At 48.2% G+C, this 19,546-nt stretch overlaps 1 protein-coding gene across 1 annotated transcript; it reads right to left on the bottom strand.

Moving 5' to 3' along the window:
- Positions 1-503: 503 nt before the first annotated feature.
- CXCL14 (C-X-C motif chemokine ligand 14) lies at positions 504-9,956 on the bottom strand. The gene is made up of 4 exons (XM_056350536.1): positions 9,620-9,956; positions 8,636-8,741; positions 3,813-3,923; positions 504-1,633 (listed from the first exon to the last, which is right to left on the bottom strand). Exons 1-4 carry the CDS (start codon positions 9,681-9,683, stop codon positions 1,618-1,620), a joined length of 297 nt encoding a protein of 98 aa, XP_056206511.1. The 5' UTR covers positions 9,684-9,956; the 3' UTR covers positions 504-1,617.
- Between the last annotated feature and the right edge of the window lie 9,590 nt (positions 9,957-19,546).

The raw sequence follows: 19,546 nt of genomic DNA, 5'->3' as shown, positions 1-19,546 counted from the left end.
ATCTGTTGCTTCTCTTTTTAGCTGGGGAGTGGTATAGGAGCCTTGCTGGGTGCAAAGTCCCTTTGAGCGAGCACAGAAACTGCACAGAAAGAGAAGGGGGTGGCTCACGGGTGTTTGGTGCTGGACTTCCACTGTGCAGCCTTCCCAACCGAGATCTTGTCTAAATCATGGCATTTCACTTGTCTTCATACAGGTTTATATGGGTTTTTGTATTGACTGGTGGATTTACATTTATTCAGTGTAACATTAGACTAGTGGCTGTAAGTGCATGGCATGTAACAAGGTTCCTCAGTGTTTGGGTCAAGTCCAAATCCTAAAATGAGAAAGGGAAGTAAATTGGACCAGAATAATGTTTTGTAATATAGATACCGTATTTCTAAATAGGCTTCTCTGATTCATCGTTTTTCCCCAAACCAATTCATCCATTCATCCCCCAAAAAGTGTTATTAGAAGAGGCTGGAGTTCCCTGATGACCTAAGGAAATGTAAAAGGAATTTTCAGGTTTTTTAAATATATTTTTATTACTTTTTTCATTTGTCTTAGAAAGAAATAAGAAATCTGCATGCAACCTTCTAAATATTTCAAACATTTAAATAGCATATGATAATTTAGCAATACAGTACATTATACAGCAAGATAATATAGGGAGACTTCCTATAGTATATTTACAAATGAAAAGGTAGTTTTGTTACTTTAAAAAGAGGAATGCACTGCTTAACATCGAAGTATTACATTCAAAATAATGAATATGTGGTATTGTGACTAAAACATATATAGGTATTTGTTTGCCCTAGCATATTTTTCATAAAAAGGTACCTTTTTAAAGGCTTTTTTGTTGCTACAAATCTAGGAAATCATACACAATAGTCTTGAAGCTTAAAATGTCTCAATACTGAAGCCACAAACTTTCTGTAAGAGCTTCAGGTGGAGAAAAAAATAAACATTTTCTTAGTAATAAAAATGACCTAGAAATGCTTTCTAACACATGAGATGTTAAATGGGAGATATGGTACACTTCACCTTGCAGCAAGACCTCAAGTCCGTTAAAGAAGAGGTACACAAGTGATGTTCACGCTCATCTGACGATGTGCTGAGGGACCTCGCTTCTGCAGCTACAGCCACGATGTTGCAGTGGCATCTTCCCCAGCAAACCCATCTTTGGTCCCCACTTTGCCAGACTAAGGTGGGGGCTGCAAACATGACAAACAACCACAGCACCAAAGTTTTCCCACTGCGAAAGGGTGAGGGACATGGCTGTAGAACACCTTTACAAGCATTACTGTTTGTCTAATGAGCTTATAAAGCTCGATTGCAATCATAGTGAAGTATGAATGAGTAACAATAAAAAACCAACAAACCCCAAACCAACCTCTTTAAAATGAAAAGCATGAGACTTGGTACAGAGCAGGCGGGTATGAAATCTGAAGTGCAACAGATGCTTGTGAAATCTGGAAGCCTTTTGCAGACGGCTATAAAATGTAAAAACTGACCCTTGGTAAAAAGTGCTTTATAATAATATAGAATTTGTGGTTTATGTCTGTGAGAGAAATAATCTTCTGTGGAGCCTGGTCCTTCACCAGCCAAGGGAGTCCTCTCCATTCCTCATGCTGCTTCCTCTTATTCTTCATAAACCCTAAACAGAAGGAAAGCCAAGGGCAAGGTGCTTAAATCACTACTGAAACAACTCTCTTCCTAATAATATAAAAATAATAAAAATCCCACAAAAAAACCCCAAACACCCAACCAAAACCAACAAAAATCCCCTAGAAACCAGATTTTTTTTTTGTCTCTGCTTAAGTAAATTGGAAAGTAAGTTATTGACTTCAGCAGCCACCAGATTGCTCTCCATGAAGCACGTGTGACAAGGGCTGGACTTTGGCACGGCTGCATCTTGTAGGTGTGTGGGGAGGAACAGGCTCTGCCACAATTGTCAGGATGCATGAGATGGAGAAATCCACATCTGCTAATATGCTTTAACCATTGTAAAATCCTTCTTGTATACAAATGTTGAAGTATATCACAAGCTGGATGTAGATAATAAATTCACAGTATCTGTTACGTTTGGAATAATATCACACCCTATGTTGTTTTTCTAGTGATGTCCTAAAAAGACTGCTTGGCAGGCTTATCTGCTGGAAACTTAGTTGTGCAGGCTCTTTGGGTGAAAGCTGTCTTCTGTGGCATGGGGAAAACCAGGGGCAATGCTATTTTGTGGAAGAGGTTCATGTTTGTACTGTGTAGCCTTGACTTTTCCTGGGGAGCAGCACAGGGGTTTTGGGACAGCTGGTGCTGACTATTTATTATGACGACTGGGTTCAATCCAGGCTCTTTGTCTGCAGTATTGACTTGATGCTGCGGTAGCTGCAGTGTGACTTGGCTAACCGGGCAAGCAGGGCAGCAGTGTCAGGGACCTGCTGGGTGCGATGCAGGGGTGGCATGTTGCAGCGGGGCGTGGAAGCGAAGGTAAAACCCCAGGGGTTACGCTGCATCCCTTCTACACACCCCAGGCTGGCAGCAAAGCCATGGGGATGCTGCTCTCGCTGTCCTTCCTCCTCTCCCTGGCAGCAGGGGCAGCCTCCCTCCCCTGGTTGCACTTTGAGGAAGCCTTGAGTGACCCTTATTATGGGCTGTGGTGGGGACTGCGGGCAGCGCTGTTATCTGCAGGCAGGACCCTGACCCTCAGCCTTGCTCAGTGCATCCCTCTGCTCTGCCTGCTCAGGGGAGCCCTTGGTGTTTCCTGAAAGCACAAGCCTGGGGCTGAGCATCCTTTGTCATTTTAATAATGGCCTTGAAAAAAACCCAAGCAGTGGAAGAGTGTAAATATGTGGTTTTGCAGTGGCCAGGGTTTCCCCATGTGCTCTGGTTATGAAGCAGCTGCGGGAGCTGGCAGGGAGCCATGGCAGACGGCCGGGGGTCTCGGCACCCACCGCCACTCGCATCGCCTGTGCCACCGGGCGCCGCGTGGCTATGCTGGAGCTTGCTGGTACCCTGGAACCTGCTGGGAGATGGGGCTCGCTGGCTTCATTTGAGCTCAATTTTGGAGAGCAAATTCCCCATTGGTTGAGGAGAATCGGGGTTTGGTGGGACTGTACTGCATGTGGAGGCTCTTTCCTGGCCATGGCTGGAGAGGTGGTGGGAGTTGGGCAGCTGCCCCTAATTACAGATAAGGGACATCACTACTGGCCATCAGCCATCAGGAATGCATGTTTTTTGCTGTGTCTCTTCTATCTATGATGGCTTGCAAAAACCAAAAATTAATAAAGAAAAATCCTTTTTCCAAGGGAGAAGGTAGCAGAGACCTAGCAGCAAGTTACTGTTTTTTCTGTGAATGATATGCTAGTTAAAACTGGCAAATATTTGCGTCATCAGATATTGATGATTTTGAGGTGGTGTGATTAAAGTGTGTGACAGGGCATTCTCTCCCCAGGTCTGCTGACTGCTTTCCTTGTGACCGTGTGAAAGTGATTTATAGCTTTTCTTCTCAGCTTTTTACCCATAGAAGGGAGGTGAGTGTATGTAAATAACTGAGAACATCAGCTGATGAATAGTTTAACAGAAAATAATTACTATTTATAGTCAGAACAGCCTAACCCTAAAATAGAAGTGAGGACTACATGTGGCAGGAAAGAAATAACATCAAGAACATCCATTTATCACTGTAATTTTGGTAATGAAATACATCCTCCCTGCTGGATAGAGCCTTTGCGGTGTATGTGCACGTTTTCCTGGCCTCCCTGTGTCTGAATGCTACTAACTGCTCAACTTGCCGCTAAAATTTTTCCCCTTCACCCGTTCAGCAGCTTCATACTTACCTGCCTTTCTCTTTCCATACTCGGTACCACTTCAGCAGCCTCACTGTGTTTTGGCGTTTGGGGTTTAAGCAGTGCTGCTGCTCGCCCCTCACCCGCGTCCACAGAGTCACGCTGCAAGGCAAGTGGGCACAGGTTACAGGGGTGGTGGGAGACACCTGTCCTCTGCTGCTCCTCCAGGGACATGCCAAAATCGCCCGGGGGGGCTCTCACCCAGGTGGGCAGTGGGAGGCTTATCGTGCTCTGTGTTTTATGGTAGTTACTTGAGTTTATTGCAATAATATCGGAGCAGATCTTCAGCTGTTATCAATCAGTGCAGTGCAATATTGTCCACTGTTATACTAGGTTGTACCAGATGAAGACTTACCAGCTGTTTTTAATCAGAGGATTTGCTCTGCCTGTCAAATATTGTCTTTTGAGCTTAATAGCTGATTTAATTAGGGCTCATTCTGGCAACCACAAGGTCTTTACGTGAGGAGATGGTTTCCTTGCACTTCAGAATATTGCATCAAAAAGAAAAGATCAGACCTGTTTCATTGATTTTTTTCCTTTTTTTTCTGATTTTTTTTTTTTAGTCCACAATTTTTTAAATACTTGCATATGGCAGGGTACCTGTGTGCCCAACAGATGAGCTCTGAGCCCCAGCATGCAGTCCTGGGGGCTTCAGCCTCCTCTGATCCCACTCTCCTGGCCAGCAGCAGCGGCTCAGTGTCCCCTTATTGTCAGGACAAAGTGTGCTGGGAGGCACAACATGGCAAAAGATTTCTTGTTGCTTTAGGTTTCCTCCCAGAGGGCTTAGTGCAGCCATCAGTGGTTGGTCTGCCACAACCAAGGTGACACAAGAGCTGCTTCCCAAGGAGAATGGCTTTCCAGAAACACCATGCCTGGCATCACTTCTCAGAGCTCAAAATCAAAGAGTTTTCTGTTTTGGTAATTAATTTTGCTATTTAAAAGAACCCAAAACAACCAACCACGGTTTTTACTGGAATTATTAGTTTTCTGGAAAAACCATCCTTAACAGGGAAACACAGTTTTTTTGATTTAAGTAAAATACTACAATGGAATTATTTAAATGTTGCTAGAGACAGGAGTAAAATGACACCAGAAATCCAGAAATCCCTGTACCTACTGATGGGCTTTTTTTAAGGCTGGTTCAGAATGGAGCTGTTTGTTTTCTAACACAAAGTGCCTTGAATTAAAAAAAAAAAACCAAAAAACTTTCCCAGCTCACCCACCCTGTGCAGTGGGGATGTGCCTGACAAAGTGAAACGCTGCATGTTGCCTGCATGATCTTAGCTAAGGGTGTCACCACATTTCCCATTTCAAGGTTATAAGAGGTGTTCTAACAGTTCTTTCCATTTGATTGACTTTCTTCACTGCTCCCCTTTCTGTTCCGCCTGTATCAGGTGTAAGCTAAAGTCACAAAAAGATAAGGTGTAATTTTCAGGTGGTTTTCTGGGAGGATGTGGCCCTTTCCCCCAGTGTGTGAGAAAGTGGTGGAAGGTCTCAAAGAGCCTCTGTGGCCACAAGCATCAGAAAGGGAAAGGTAACCACTAAAATCTATGGACTATCTTGTGTTCCAAGGGTGTTCTCGGCAATCCCTCTGGAGATCAGTACGTGCACGGTGAGGGGAGTTTTCCTGTAGCTTTGAATGGGAGTGAAAACAAACCTTCACCGAAGGCAGAAGGTATGCAAGTTTTTAAGGGACCTGATGTCAGTGTAAAGTTTCTCCATCCAGCAGCCACCTCCTCAGCTATGCTGTCTGCACTGGCTGATGCCAGACCTTGGCTTGGGTTTCTCTTCTGTCAGACCATAGAGGGTATTTCCAGAAAGTGATAGACAAGCTGAATTGCAGGGCAGGAGCACGAGAGCCTCTGAAAAGCAGCAAGCCCTGCATTTGCACCAGAAGCAGACATGGACAATTCTGCATTTAGAAGAGCCTGCAGTCTGAGGAGGAGAGGATGCATGGTTTGCCTCTGAGGTGAAGTGGGTCTTGTCTCAGGCTGAGGTGTGTTGCTTTGGCATCACATGTAGGTTTTCTGCTTTAATGCTGGAGGCTGGACAGCAGAGGAAGTATTCCCAAGGCGGCTTCAAGGTCCTCTGTGGTTCCTGCACAGCCCTGATGCTGTGGGCACAGGGCTGGGTGGCATTTTTTGGGCATGACCTGGCTCTGCTCTTGGGGATGCTGGTCTGGCTGATTTGAGGGGACATGCCTAAGAAGAGGCACTGTAGGAGCTCATACCCCAAGTAAGGAATTGTCTGGATGGGCTGCAAGTAGAGGTTGAGGGATGGAGAAGGGGCTCAAGCACCAGAACTTACACATCCAGTGAGATCCTGCCAGTGGGATCAGAGACATGAGCTGGTTCCAGGGGGATGTGTGTGCTGAGCTGTCCCTTAGCTGTCCAGGGCTTCGTGGCTGGAGCCTTCACCCATGGTTGTCTGTGCCAAAATCCTCCCCAGTATGTTCATGACTCCATGGCTGCAATGAGCACCCTGGATCAGTTTGTAACCTCCAGCACCTTGTGCCCCCATGCTTCTTGTCTGCAGGGGTGGTGGGGCTGCACCTCTGCCCACGAACACCCTGTCCCCAGGGGCACAAGGATGCTGGCTCTCATCCTTTCACCCCAGGCCAGTGCAGGGACTGCCATCCTCAGCTGTCCCTTGGGAAAGGTTCCTCACAGCGCCTGTTTCCCATCAGCTGTTCTCACCCTCACACAACCCCCCTCCTTGGGATGTGGCAATATGTGGAGGGGGGTTGGATCCTTTCAGGCAGGCAGAGCTAAACCTCCCTGCTATTTTCCGCTGCTTTTCCTCATTCTGGGAGACAGATACACACACAATTACTGCTAGATGTACCGTGAATCTTGATAGGTTTTGACTAGACGGAGGACTCGGTTTAGCTGTCCCTTACTCTGTATCACAGCTCTGCTGGGGGGGGGGGGGGGGGAGATTATGGCCAAAGACAAATTCCTTCCTAAACTGCACCCCCATACTTGCTGCTTCTCTGCCAAACATAATTTCTATCCCATTTCTGCTATATGAAAAGATACAAGAGCTTTTCAGGAGGGCAGGAAGGGACCCAGCTTTAACAACTCATTTTAGATGATCACTGCAGCAACAAAAACACAGTTGCAGGAATTTAGCTCTTCTGTGCCTTGTCCAGAGGCTCTTGCATCAATTGGTTCTCTGAATATTAATTTCAGTTTGCTTTCAATGCTGGCTTCAGACTGCAGGCGGTTAGCTGGGAAGGCAGTGATGGCAGTGGGTTAACCCTGCCTGCTCCGTGGGCAGCAGCAGTGACAGGAGAGTGATGGGACAGATCCGTCCCTGCAGCCGCTGCAAGCGCAGGGCAGCCCTCCCAGCTTGAATAGCATTGCTAGGCACTGCATAGCTATCCAGCTGGGGAAGGAACCACTCCTGCACAGCATTCCATCTTTCCCGACTTTCTGATTGGAAGTGAAATGTTGCATTAATGAGATTTATTTTATAACCCCTGGCCACCAGCTGCTTTCGGGCAAATGCCTGGAGCGGGATGCAAAGAGTTAGTGCTCCTCTACGCCGTTGCTTTACTATGGAAAGGTCAAAGCAAACAGTAAAGCTGCAAGGAACTGATTCAGGCAGTGATGCTCTACAAGCATTTTTCTGTTCAGGTCACCGTCAGTGGATTTGGGTTTCAAAGAGGTGGGTCTGATGCTCCCTGAGCTAAGTATTGCTCACAGTGATGCCAGTGTAAACCTGGAGGAAGCCTAAGGGAGCGCAGCTCTCCATTCCTCCTCCATACACCCTCCACCAAGTCTGGCGAGCCATTTCTGTGCGGGCAGGATCAGGCTCATGTGGTATCTCCTTGTTTGTGCCAGTCGGATGGGCAGCATTTGGCCCCATGGGCATTACAGAATGCTGGAGGTGGTATGCTGCTTGGCAGGACAGGACTCGGATCCTGCTGTTAAAGCACCTTTCTAAGAAAAGCAAATGGCAAGTGCTCAATGAAGGAGCACAAGCACTGGAGTAAATCAGTCCTTGGTGTTTTGGGGTTGTGGCTGCTCTTGGGACCCTTTTTCCCCTCTTAGGTGGCAGAGGGGCTTGGCACGGTCTTCTTGGCTAATCTGCTCTTCTGGTCCTTACCCAGCCCCATGTGCTAGCTGACCAGTGCTTTGTTGGGGGGAATCTTAAGATATCCAAACCAGGACAGACACCCCCCCCATCCCCCTGCAATCACCTATATTTAAAATCACAAAAACTCTCTCCTAAGCCAGTCAGAGATGTCAAAAATTCCTGTAACTGCCTGTGTTCGGTTAGTGACTACATCACTTTGAAATTTCACGGCTTGCAGGGAAACTGGGAGGAAAGCGCTTTCTTACATGCTAGGTAATCCCACTAAATGCAAGGGGATGGCTCTGGTACAACGCAGGGGAAAATCTGACTCTGGTTGGGAACACTCTTCCTTGCAGAAACCACCACTGTGGACCAAACTCTGCTTATTTTCTTATCCTGCATGCTCAGAATAACTTCAGTAAATAGTTCTGGATTTTACATCAGGCAGTTCTGAGTAGGATTTGTCCCTGTCTTCATTTGAACTAACAATTGTCCTTTTATCACTACCTGTTCTGTAAATATTTCCTTGAGCAGAAAAAAATAGTGTCGAAAAATGATAGCTGGGTTTTTGGTCAGAATTGCACATTTTATTGCATCCAATACAGCAAATGACTATTGCCAGAAATTAGCATGCCAGGGCATGAGGAAAACAAAGAACAAAGCAGGAAGTTGCAGTATAAGGTAAAGCAGTTTAGCTGATAGGGAAACAAAGCAATAAATGAAGGAAAACTTACATAATCATCTCTTCCACACAAAACGGGTACCTCGGTTTTATTTCCAGCTTCCGTACATTAGAGAATCTTATTTTAGGACCTTTTCTCGAACATTTGCACTTTACGCCTACAAGAGAAAGCATTTTCTGATGTGTCTGCAAAGCTGCCTGCATACCAAGCGTCCCTTCCCCACCAGCCTGTGTGCGCACAAACTTCAGTAGGGTCTTTCAAGCCTTGGTGGGAAAAGCTGAATTTTGTTACTGCTGTTGAACTTCAAAAGAGCAATACTTTCTTTGCTATGTCACAGGAAAAGCTAGCTGACTCTCTGGGAAAAATGGCTGAGAGCACTATATATGTTCTGAGGCTTTGTAAATATGAGAGATTTTTTTAAAGTGCACCTGCTGTGATTAAATGTAATTGCATTTAACAAAAGGAAATGAAGAGAGTCAGAATTGGCTTTAACCTGAGCAAGTGAGTGCACACCTTCGCTACTTTCACGTTCGCTCACATCTCTCTTGGACTTTGTAGGACTTTGTCGTTTCTCCTCGCACGGGTGCTGTGGTGCATTCGCAGCCAGACAAAAGCTGAGCGTTTTCTAAACCACCGTGTTTGTGCACGGCAGGGAATGCACACTGGCACGCTCGGTCATATTTGTGCTACCGCATCACATCCAACTCTGTAATATCTGCCCTGCAAAACCCACCCTCGGTTTCGAAGGAGATATTTGAGCTATATTCCTGAATAACAGAGAACATGGCATGACCCCCCACACGGCGGGCTGGGGTGCCTGCCAGTGAAGACACAACTTTGTTGGTGTGTTTTATCTCTGCTTCCACCCTTAACTCGCAGCTACCTGACCCGCAGCTTCCATACATCCCTCTTTCCCAACATGCAGGGGACAGCCAAACGCAGCTCAGGGCTATCAAGAGGCAAACACGAATTCCTGGGAAAACACCCCCCTGGGAAAGAGGTTTACATGGGAATAAGCAGAATAAACCAATTTACCTTCCGCGCTGGCTAAGCACATGGCGATGAAGAGCAGAAGCAAAGCTGCTGTCAGGAGCTTCATGGCGAGACAGCAGGTACCTAAAGAGACGCCGGGGGTTTAAATGTGCGTGCCCCTTGGGCTGGTCCCCCGGTGCCCCCGTCCCCGGGGCGGGATGTGGCGGGGGGCGGACAGCAGCGAGCGGCTCCCGGCGGTGCGGGCGCTGCCTGCCGCTGCCTGCGCTCTGCCGCCTGCTGCCCCTCGTCCTCCTTTAAAACCGCTCCCGCTGCCCTGGCTCCCGGCTCATTAATATGCAGAGCAACTCCGCGGCTCCCTCCGCTTCCTCAGCCCCGCCGGGGAGGGAGGGGACCGGCACCCCGCGGCCGCTGCCCCCCCGGGGGGGGAATCCATCCCCCGCCGCCCCCTGCATCCCGGGGGCGGGAGCGCTGCGGTGGGGGGCTGCCCCTGCCCCCTGGGACACCCCTCACCGGGAGGGTGGTTGCTGGGGGGGTATCTGTGGGAATGGGGCTGCTAGGTGGGGCACCCCCCCCCCCCCCACTCCCGCCTGCCAGCGCTCCAGGGAAGCCCACTCTCCGCAGAAATTCCCAGGCACCTCGGAAATAAGATTTGGAGAAGTGTCACCTAGGAAGGGGTGTCACCTATTGCTTTAATATTAATTTTCTAGCTTTAAAAGGCTTCTAAACATAAAGTAAATATTCGCGAATTAAGGGGGGGGGGGGCGGCGGAATATTTCTAAGTGCATTGTTAGGTGGGTTTGGCATGTGGAATGCTTTCAGGAAATAAGATCAATTTGGGTTGCTTTAATGAGCGCTCTGGCAATGTCCTGCTTCGTGAAGAACAGGGCAGCAACACGCAGGGACTCTGCGGGTGTAATACGTGTTCCCTCTTCCTGGCTGAGCCCGTTCCCGATTTCGGCAGCAGCGAAAATAGCATCTTTAAAACCCAGATTCCAGATTTTTGCCTAAGTGAAATGGGTGAAGATCAGAGTTGTGTCTCTAATCTCCTTTGCAGGACTGTATTCAAAACACATTGCAGATCAATGCCTCTGCCGAGCCCCGCTTCATCTCACCCCCCCAGCATACCGGCCCCCGCTCCCCACTCGTGCACCCATCGGTGTTATTAAAACCGACCGAACCCAGCCACCCTCCAGTGCCGGCAGCGCTTGGGAAGGACACGCCACGCACTCCCGGCTCCGCTTGCATTTTAAGTTTCCCACATGGCTTCGTTCCTGCCGGCTCCCACTGGCAGCGGCCATCCCGCTGTGTTCCCGGCCCGGGTGTTGGCAGGCAGCGAGTACAGCCCTACCACACACAGCCTGCACGTTGCGCGCAGGCAGCTGCCTTGTTCCTGGCCCTGGGTTTCATGCGAGACGTGCCGACACGCCGAGAACAGCCTGCCTCTGCTGCCCTGCATGGGATGGGGGAGCAGGGGTGGGCGGCACGTTGGGGACACGGCTGGGGGAGGCCTGGCTGACGTGGCAGGGGGCTTTTGGGGTGAAAGACCGGTTCCTGGGCAGAGCTGGTGTGGCTGCTACTGGTGCGATGGGTCAGGAGGGGGGGTATGGCGGTTTTTGTTGGTCTTTGGGCATTTGTGCTGCACAGCTGCAAACCAGCTCCTGAGGTTCTCATTGCACCCTGCTAGGGGTGTGTGTTACTAAATGTCAACAGGACTGAAAAAAGGGTTTTTTTTTCTACAGCACAGCTTGGTGATAAAAAAAATGGTATGAGGTATGGCAGATCTCTGTTCAAACCTTAGAAATTGTCATTATCCAATTCCTTACGTGAGGAAGGAAAAAAACCCCACAAACCTGCAGGAAAGTGCAAAAGGCTCATTTCAGAGTCACTATTGGTTGGGTGGTGAGGATGCTCACTGAGCACTGGTGAGAGTTGGCTTAAACAGATCCACATCCCATCCAGGGCTGTAATCCTGCCCTGCTGTGGCTTGGGGTAATTCCCTCCTTGTAGCCTCCTCTGCCGTGTGCCAGAGCAGTCTCAGGGGGAACTGTGGGAAGGCAAAGCTGTTTTCCCTCCCTCTCTGCTAATAAAAATTTGGGTGAAGCTTTAGCTGACGGCAATTTGAACTTCCCCCAAACCAGGAAACTTGTGTATGGGCTGGAGAAAAATTGAAGGAAATTCTTGAGCTTTCCAAAAATGAATCCCTTCTTCTTGTATAACTCTTGCTCATGTTGCAAGAGCCAAGCTTATTAGCTGTTGAATAGGCAAAGTGCTGCTTTAGTGCCATTTTACACATAGAAATGGATGTATTTGAGGGGTGTGTGTAAATATGGTAACTGCTCACTATGCGCCCGAGCAGTTTGGTGTCTTTATGCCAAGCGCTGGCTTTGATAGTAATTACTTCTGAGAGCTCAAAGGTGTCTCTTGCCTGGTGTGACAGATTTTGGTGGCCGTGTACAGCTGTCTCTGACACCTGCTCTATCTCAAAATGACAACCACAGAAGAGGAAGAAGTTTTAACAAAGGATTTGAGGGAAAGGAAACATATATGGAATTCACCACAGTCTGCCCCCCCCCCCCCCCCCCCCAATAATCCAGATACATTTCCTTTGTCCAAGCATACGCTGAGCTGCTCAGCATACACGGGTGCTTTGTGAGCCTGCGGTATCTCCAGCAGATCTGCTAGACCTCAGCAAACGTGTTTTGGCAAGCAGCCGGTGTTTCACGTGGCTGGGGAGGGGTGAGCTGTGGGTGAGCGCCGCTCGAAGCATCCATTTCAGCCCTCACAAAGCCATGCGACTGCATCGTAATTAATCAGGGCTTGGGTTTTGCTCCCCACAAAAGAAGTGTTTCCAGACCAGGCGTAGTCATCCAGGTCTGGCTGTGGTCCTCAGCTCTGCAGATGGGATGTGCTCAGGGAGCTGTGCCCATCCCCAGGGGAGCACAACCATACCTGTGCACATAGCGTATCACCTGCTTTCTCCGGCTAATTAGAGGGGCATTGTCACTGGCGAAAGGTCTGTCATTTCATCTCATTAACTATTCTTTTCAAGTCTCTGCCCCAGCTTAAAGCTCCCTGGTACACCAAGGGTGAAGCCTGGCTTTGCCTCTGAGGGTAAGACCTGGTGATTTGTCACCCCCAGGAGTGTGGTTTGCAGCACAGAGGGCAGGGATGAGGGGTTGTCTCCTCCTAAAGTAAGAAAGATGAGTTTTAGCAATGAGATTATCATTTGAAGTGGAATCTTCATCATTTTTGACCACCTGGAAGCAGAAATGTTTCAAGCTTAGCTGGAGCAAAACATTTGCACTTTAAGAGATGGTGACAACCCCCAAACACACGTTGCCCTTCGAGGGGAGCAGAGAGACTTACCCCCAAAATAGTGTTGGTGTGAAAATGGGAGGGTTCCAGAGAAGCCATTGGGTCTGCCAAGGTAGGGCATTTATGTCTCCATGCCAAAACAAGATTTGGATGGGGTCCATGCTCTGACCTGTCCTCAGGTGAGGCTTTTCCTCTGGCTGCAGGTGTGCACAACATCCCAAGCCACCACACAGAGAGAGTCTCTTAGATATTCCTCTGCATCCCAGGGACCAGAAGATACACTATTACAATTGTTACCATTATTAGAAATATTTTGGTGTTGCTGGTTTTGGTTATGCTATTTATTTCAAGTGCAGCGTGAGCTATGATTTGGATTAACTGTCCTCCAAAATGTCCTGGCGTTTTGTATGAGGAAGTTGAAGGTGCCAGCCATCATGAGAAATCTTTGTAAAACAGCTATGAAACTGAAGCTACTTATTGCTGTTGAAGCAAGCTGATGTGAATGGCTCATCTGAGTTTGATGTATAAGAATATCCCAATCAGCCCGTCGAGGAGAAGATTAAGCATTTGAAGTGACGTGACATAATCCCTGCATATCATGCCAGGAATTTGGGAGAGGAATTAGGCTTAAATGCTCACTAGAAAATTCAGCATTAAGGTGGAGGTGCACAGATGCAGTGTATGTTGTATGGAGCTTTTTTCCTCTGGGTGCTGCACTTCATTATTTTATGCCTTTTTTGGTGTTGTAACCATTTTGCGTTGAGCACCAGATGTGATGTGTTACATGGGAGAGGTGGTGTGAGCCTCCTGCAGCACACGGGCCCTCAGCCCTTGCAACGGAGCAAATACAAAACTCAATCCCAAACTTGAAGTGAGGGGAGAATTGCCTCAGATTTTGGGAGGGTGTCGCAAGCCCACTCCCGCGGTGCCGTCCCTAGTCAGCAGAGGATGTGCTACGGGCTATGGTCAAATGTGTAATTTCACCTTTAGCTCTAAGTGGCCTTTTTCTTTCCTCAGTAGCCCTGAACAGTAGTTGTGTCATCCTTGCATATGTTTGTCTATCGTAAGTTGAAAGTCAAAGCTTTGGATTTCATCTTTTGTTTCTGGAAACATGAAACATATTTCAGGGAAAACAGCTGTGTTCCCTTCTGCGGAGTTTCACAACGGATGAATTCTGCAAAATAAGGCTTGTATTGTTGTTGCAGTCGCAGCTTTCTTTTGATTTTTTTCTTTTTATTTTTATTTCCATGAACAGATTAAATTCTAGACGCTGCTCCTTCTCTTGGGAATAGTTTTAAGGCAGCGCTCTTCATAGACCTAAATTATTCACCAAGAAGGATTTTTTGCTGAGATGAGAATGAGTAGGTTGAATCTGGGACTGTTGTCATGGCTTGGAGCTCTTTGAAGCTCTCCGTCATGAATCATTAAAGAGGGCTGCAATAGCATGGCAAAACAGAGAACCAGCTCTTTGTGTAGGTGATCTGAGAATCACCTTTAGATATGCACAAAAGGATTAATCCCGCCTGTGGCTTTTTATGTTGAGAAAATAGTAAGTTGTGTTTAGTTTCCTACTGACTCATTTCCTTGCATGCTACAACTTACCATTGGTTTTCAGATGCAAGTACAGATTACACTTGATACAATTTTCTTAATAGGCATGGAAGCTGATGATGGTTGTAGGTATTTATTTTGTGCTTAATCACACAATGAGTTGGATGGCTTTTTTGCTATCCACCCCCATGCTTGCTATAGTGTAGAGGGAATAATGCGAAGGAAAGAAAGGGAACTTGTTTGATCTGACCCACTCGTGTTCCTGATGGTGCTAGCCAAAGCCCTGAGAGGTTTCCATGGTGTCGGGTGGGATGAGAGCTGCCTGGAACAGGGATGGGACGGCACTAGCCCCGTCTTCCTCATTGTGTTCTCTCTTTCCTGATCGTTTTTTGCTTCTTGGTGCTGGATTGAGAGGGCTTGGGCAGGGATGCTTTGTTACTCCCCAGATGTGCAGTTAGAACGTTACAAGGGCAACTGGATGGAAAACCTCTCCTATTGCCCCAGGATTGGAAGCATATCGTGCTGTCCTGATTTTCTCATCACATTGCTTTTTGTGTGTGGGTAGTTTTGGGTAACCTATGGGTGCCAGCTTTTCAGATGAAAGGTTTTTGGGATAGGATAGGGTGTTACTGTATGTAATAAACTGCAGCCAGCCTCTCTCTTGCTATTAATGCCACTTCTCTGAAAAGAAGGGGCTCTGCTGCCAACCCATCCACATTCCAAAGCCCAGGGAAACTGAAAAGTGAACCACAAGGTGTTTTATTTTTGCAATAGAATAGGACCAAATGAGATCAGCACCTGAATAGTTTCTAATCCAGTCCCAGGTGTGCTCTTATTGAGATAGAGGACTATGGCAGCAAGAACCAAAGATGGTCAGGCATGAGAAAACCCATTCCTGACCCTTCTCCTTCTCACAGCTTGGCAGAGCTGGGCATAATTCAAAACCCTTCCAGGGTTGGCAGGAATGTGCTTCAGCACCTGATGCAGGGACTCAGCACATCTACCTTCAGCACTGGTCCCTGTGGGATGAGAGTCCCTCGGGAGAGCTGGCGAGCATGAGCCTGCTGCAGGTGCCCACGTTGCGATGGTTTTATGAGCCTTAATTCAAGGAAACCGAGATTGTGTGGGAGAAGGCAGTGACGCTGTGAGCCGTTTGTGGTGTAAGGGGCTGTTAACCACAAGTTGCAGCGGCAGGAGCAGAGCCGCTGCAGTGGTGACAGCCCTGTGCCGGCATATGTGGTGGCAGGGACACACTTGCAGCTATCGAGGGCTTGTGCCTCAAAAAAATGAAGACATAAAATGTCTGATACATGCAAAATTGCAGAAGCAGAGCCATGCAGTGGGGTCAGGTCCACCTCAGTGTGCCCCTCCTGCCTGCCCTCCTTTCCCTGCTGGGGGCCTGGCTGGGTCTCCCCTGTGCTCTGCCCCTCTCTCCGCAGGTTCACACCTGCACAACCCCCCTTTGCAAGGCCACACTGTGCTGTCTCCGTGCCAGGAGCACCTCACAGCCTGATCCATGACCTGGCTGGTGGCATCCAGGCAGGGATCTGCCCTGGGGACTGCATGTATGAGGGAATGACTAGGAAGGGGATGCCTTCCCCACCAGGCAGAGCCAATGACTACTGCGATGCATTTTATGGTTATTCCATCTCTGGTGGCTTCTGGCTTCTTTTTTTGGACTTGTGACTTCATGTTTCCAAAACGGAAAAAAACCCAAAACTCTGTGGGTGTGTGAATGCAGCACTCCGGAGGGTCTCCTCTGCAGACTTCGGGAGGTTCCTTTTCCAGCTTGCTCTTGGGTAACTGTGAGCTGTTCACACTTGCCCAGTAACCACAGCAACAAAACTCCCCAGAACTGAGAATTAAAGCCATTAGATAGAAATGCCCATAATTTAGAGTGATTAAGCATGGAGGTAAATCGTCTCACGGCATGTCCTGTGATGGCAGGCAGAGGAAACGTGCAGGAGTGCCCGTGGTGCAATCAGAGGTGGGTGCATGCAGGCGCAGGGGTGCTGGGACCAAGCATTGTGGCGGCACCCAGTCTGGCTTGGGCACCAAGCTGCAGCATCTGTAGGTGCCTGTGGGGCCCTGCAGGATTTCCCCATCTCGTTAGTGCTTTCTGTAATGTGCAAAAATCCCTTGCAAGCTTAATGAAGCCCTGTCTCCTGTAGACAGGCTAGGTGCTCCCCATCTCTGCTTGTTTTCTGCTGAGCTGTGCATTAGTAACGATGGGAATTTTTCATATGGTGATTCCCCCCCCTCCCCTTGGGAGAGAACATATACGTAATATCTTTAAAAATAAATAAAATGAGTGACCTAACAATGCAGACTTGGAATATTTCTGGAAGTTTAGTAGGCTGCAATCAATCATAAAATTAAGCTTTTCTTCTGAGTAATAAATATGTTAATTATTTTATCTACTCAGATAAAAGCGTAATTACCATAGCACTTGTGGTGGTGCGTACTTGTTATGCCCAGTTTTTCTAAGAAAATCAGTTAATTCTGCAAATAAAACAACCGGCATTTCTGCAAATAAACCATGTGACGCCCCTTCTGGCACAGCCTGAGCCTGGCTGCAGTGGGGGCTCTTTACATCTTCCACCACCTCCCCCTGTCCGGAGGGATCTGCAGCATCCCCCTTCCCAATTCAATCTGGCTGTGCACCTCTCCTGGCAGTGGTATAATCAGAAAGGACTTGGAGAGTGCCTCACTGCTCTGAGCCCTTCTCAGGCTGGGTTTGCCCACTTCTTACAGGTTTCCCACCTGTTTGTACGGTCAAGTGTGACTCCTTCAATGCTACCCGTGTCTCCTTCGCGTGTGGGCTGCAAAAAAGCTGGGCCAAGCAATTCACAGCCCAGTTTGCCAGCAAATACTCTTCAGTCCCTTAATCTGTAAAAGCACAGGGGTTTGGCTAGGCTTGTGGGTCATCACAGGGTGAGATTGGGAAGGGGAGCAGCAGGTCCCGCTGTGCCGCGTCCCCTCCTCACTGCACCCTGGTAACCCCGTCTGGCTTGGCTGGTGCTGAGGGTGCCTGCACCAAGAGTAGCTGAAGCACAGAGAACTCACTGTGCTTTACCACGCTGTCATACCCCTGAGGAGCTAGAGGTGAGCTTTTTTTATTTATTAATAATCCGAAAACCCACACAAAGGTGGCACATTGGAGAAGTGATATGGTGAAGAAGCACTGGGTTTTGTTGTTGAAATTAAAGGAGAAGTCAGCTAGACAGCAAGGCAGGGCTGATAAAATCTATAAATGTCAAGCACAAAAGATGTCATGGGGCTGTGCACCAGCAGTGGGACAGGGACTGGCAAACTGGTGGTGCAGCCTCTGCAAGCTGCCTTAGGTGTCTCCCCCAAAATTCAGGGCTTTGCCGCTTTCACTCTTGGGGACAAAAATATGTCCGGCTCATGATTCTTTCCAAAGGCCTTTGGCAGCCTCTCCTGGCAGTTGGCTGTTTCTGAAAAGGCAGGCAGTTGTTGCTAAAGCGATTTGGAAGCAGAAGTGGTGTGCTGGAGTCCTAATGCTGCCGGAGAGGATTAGTGCCCGAGGTTGTCCCTGTTGCAGATGGGGCTGGCTTCGTGCTAGCAGCTCATCTTTGGAAGGAGAAGCTGGGAAGCTCATGGCTGTGCAGTACCTCTCTGTCTTTCCCTTCATCCCCTGTGTTGGAGCATCGCTTTGTTCCCAGGAAAATTTTGGAGAAACTCAGCATCCAGCACTACTTTGGATACATGCTGAAGGTTATGCAAGTATCTGTCCCATTCCTGAGAGCTCCCCACATCTCTGTGGCTTGAAAGAGAAGTTTCAGAGCAGATGAATTTTATAGAACTGGATGTGGCTTTATGGATTCTCTCTGAGATTAGGGTACCTAAGAGTTAATAAGAATTTCAATCAAGAAGACATTAAGAAGGGCAGAGGGAAAACAGATTAGCTGTCCTCTTGCCTTGCTCTATAAGATGATACAATGAGAGAATGTGATGAGATCAATGGAAAAATAAAAGGAAATGAGAAATCAAAGGAAATGCTGCTTTACAGGTTATTTCATACGGTGAATTGGGAAATTTTCCCTTCAGGGGATCAAATATTATTGTATATTTTTAACAGAGCTGGATAACTCATGACTGCAAAGATGAAACCCGTGATAGAGGCTGATCTCCCGCAGGGATTCAGAAGGAAATGATCCATTTCAGGTACAAGTGGTGGGACGCTGCTGGATGTCTCCTCCCTTGGTGCTCTTCAGAAACCATGCAGAGCCGTGGCATCTGCCAGAGCGTGGCTTCCCGCAGGGTTCAAGGTCCAGGTTATCGGAGCTGTGAGCCCAGGCACATCGTAACAGCTACGTCAAGTGAACAGTACCAGCATCTCATAGCGGCTGAGCTGCGGACACCTTCCTTTGCTAGGCCTGTCAGCAAAGCAGCATTGCAGATGCTCAAAGCCAAGATAGAGAAAAGGATCTCCATCCTTCCCTTTCAACATTTCTGTAACGCCTCTGGACTCACAGTCCTCATGTCTTTAAACAGATTCTCTCTGCGACTTCAGATTTGCTGTGGGCTTTGGCATTTCATGTCCTAACCGACTTGCTCTCCGAGAAATAAATACTTGCCATAAGGCCTTATCCCCAGCAGTAGCTCTGCTCCCCACATTTCCCTGGAGGCCAGATCTGGTTTTGTTTCTTCTTCTTTCAAAGCAGATTGCTGTGCCTACCCCATAGCTCCGGGGCACTGCTGTGCATCTGTTGTACACTCCCACGGCTGCTTCTGCAGCCACCAAACCTCTGCCCAGCTGGAAATCAATGAGAAAAGTCTTGCACTGGAGACTGAAAAAAATAATCTCCATGTTTTTGGGTAAAGGAGTTGTTGCCCTGTCCTTTTGGCACTGGTAGTCAGCGGTTAGTGGTCGGCTCCAGCCAGCGCTGGCCTCCTGTGAGCAAAGATCTAAGGTTTTCGCAGCCACATGCTGCTGCCGCAGCCACCTTCTCTCTGTGTGAGCACACACAGGCTGGTTTCGCTCCTGCCCCGATGTACAAGCCCCTGGTCTGAAGTCTCGACCAGCTGGCTGGGAGCAGACAAGTGCTGCCAGAGGTCAAAATGAATGATTTATCCTTG

This window comes from Falco biarmicus, chromosome 8, assembly GCF_023638135.1.
Source record: "Falco biarmicus isolate bFalBia1 chromosome 8, bFalBia1.pri, whole genome shotgun sequence".
NCBI classification, from domain to species: domain Eukaryota; kingdom Metazoa; phylum Chordata; class Aves; order Falconiformes; family Falconidae; genus Falco; species Falco biarmicus.
The sequence above is the reverse complement of the archived record's forward strand: the minus strand, read 5'-3'. Positions and strand labels throughout refer to the sequence as shown.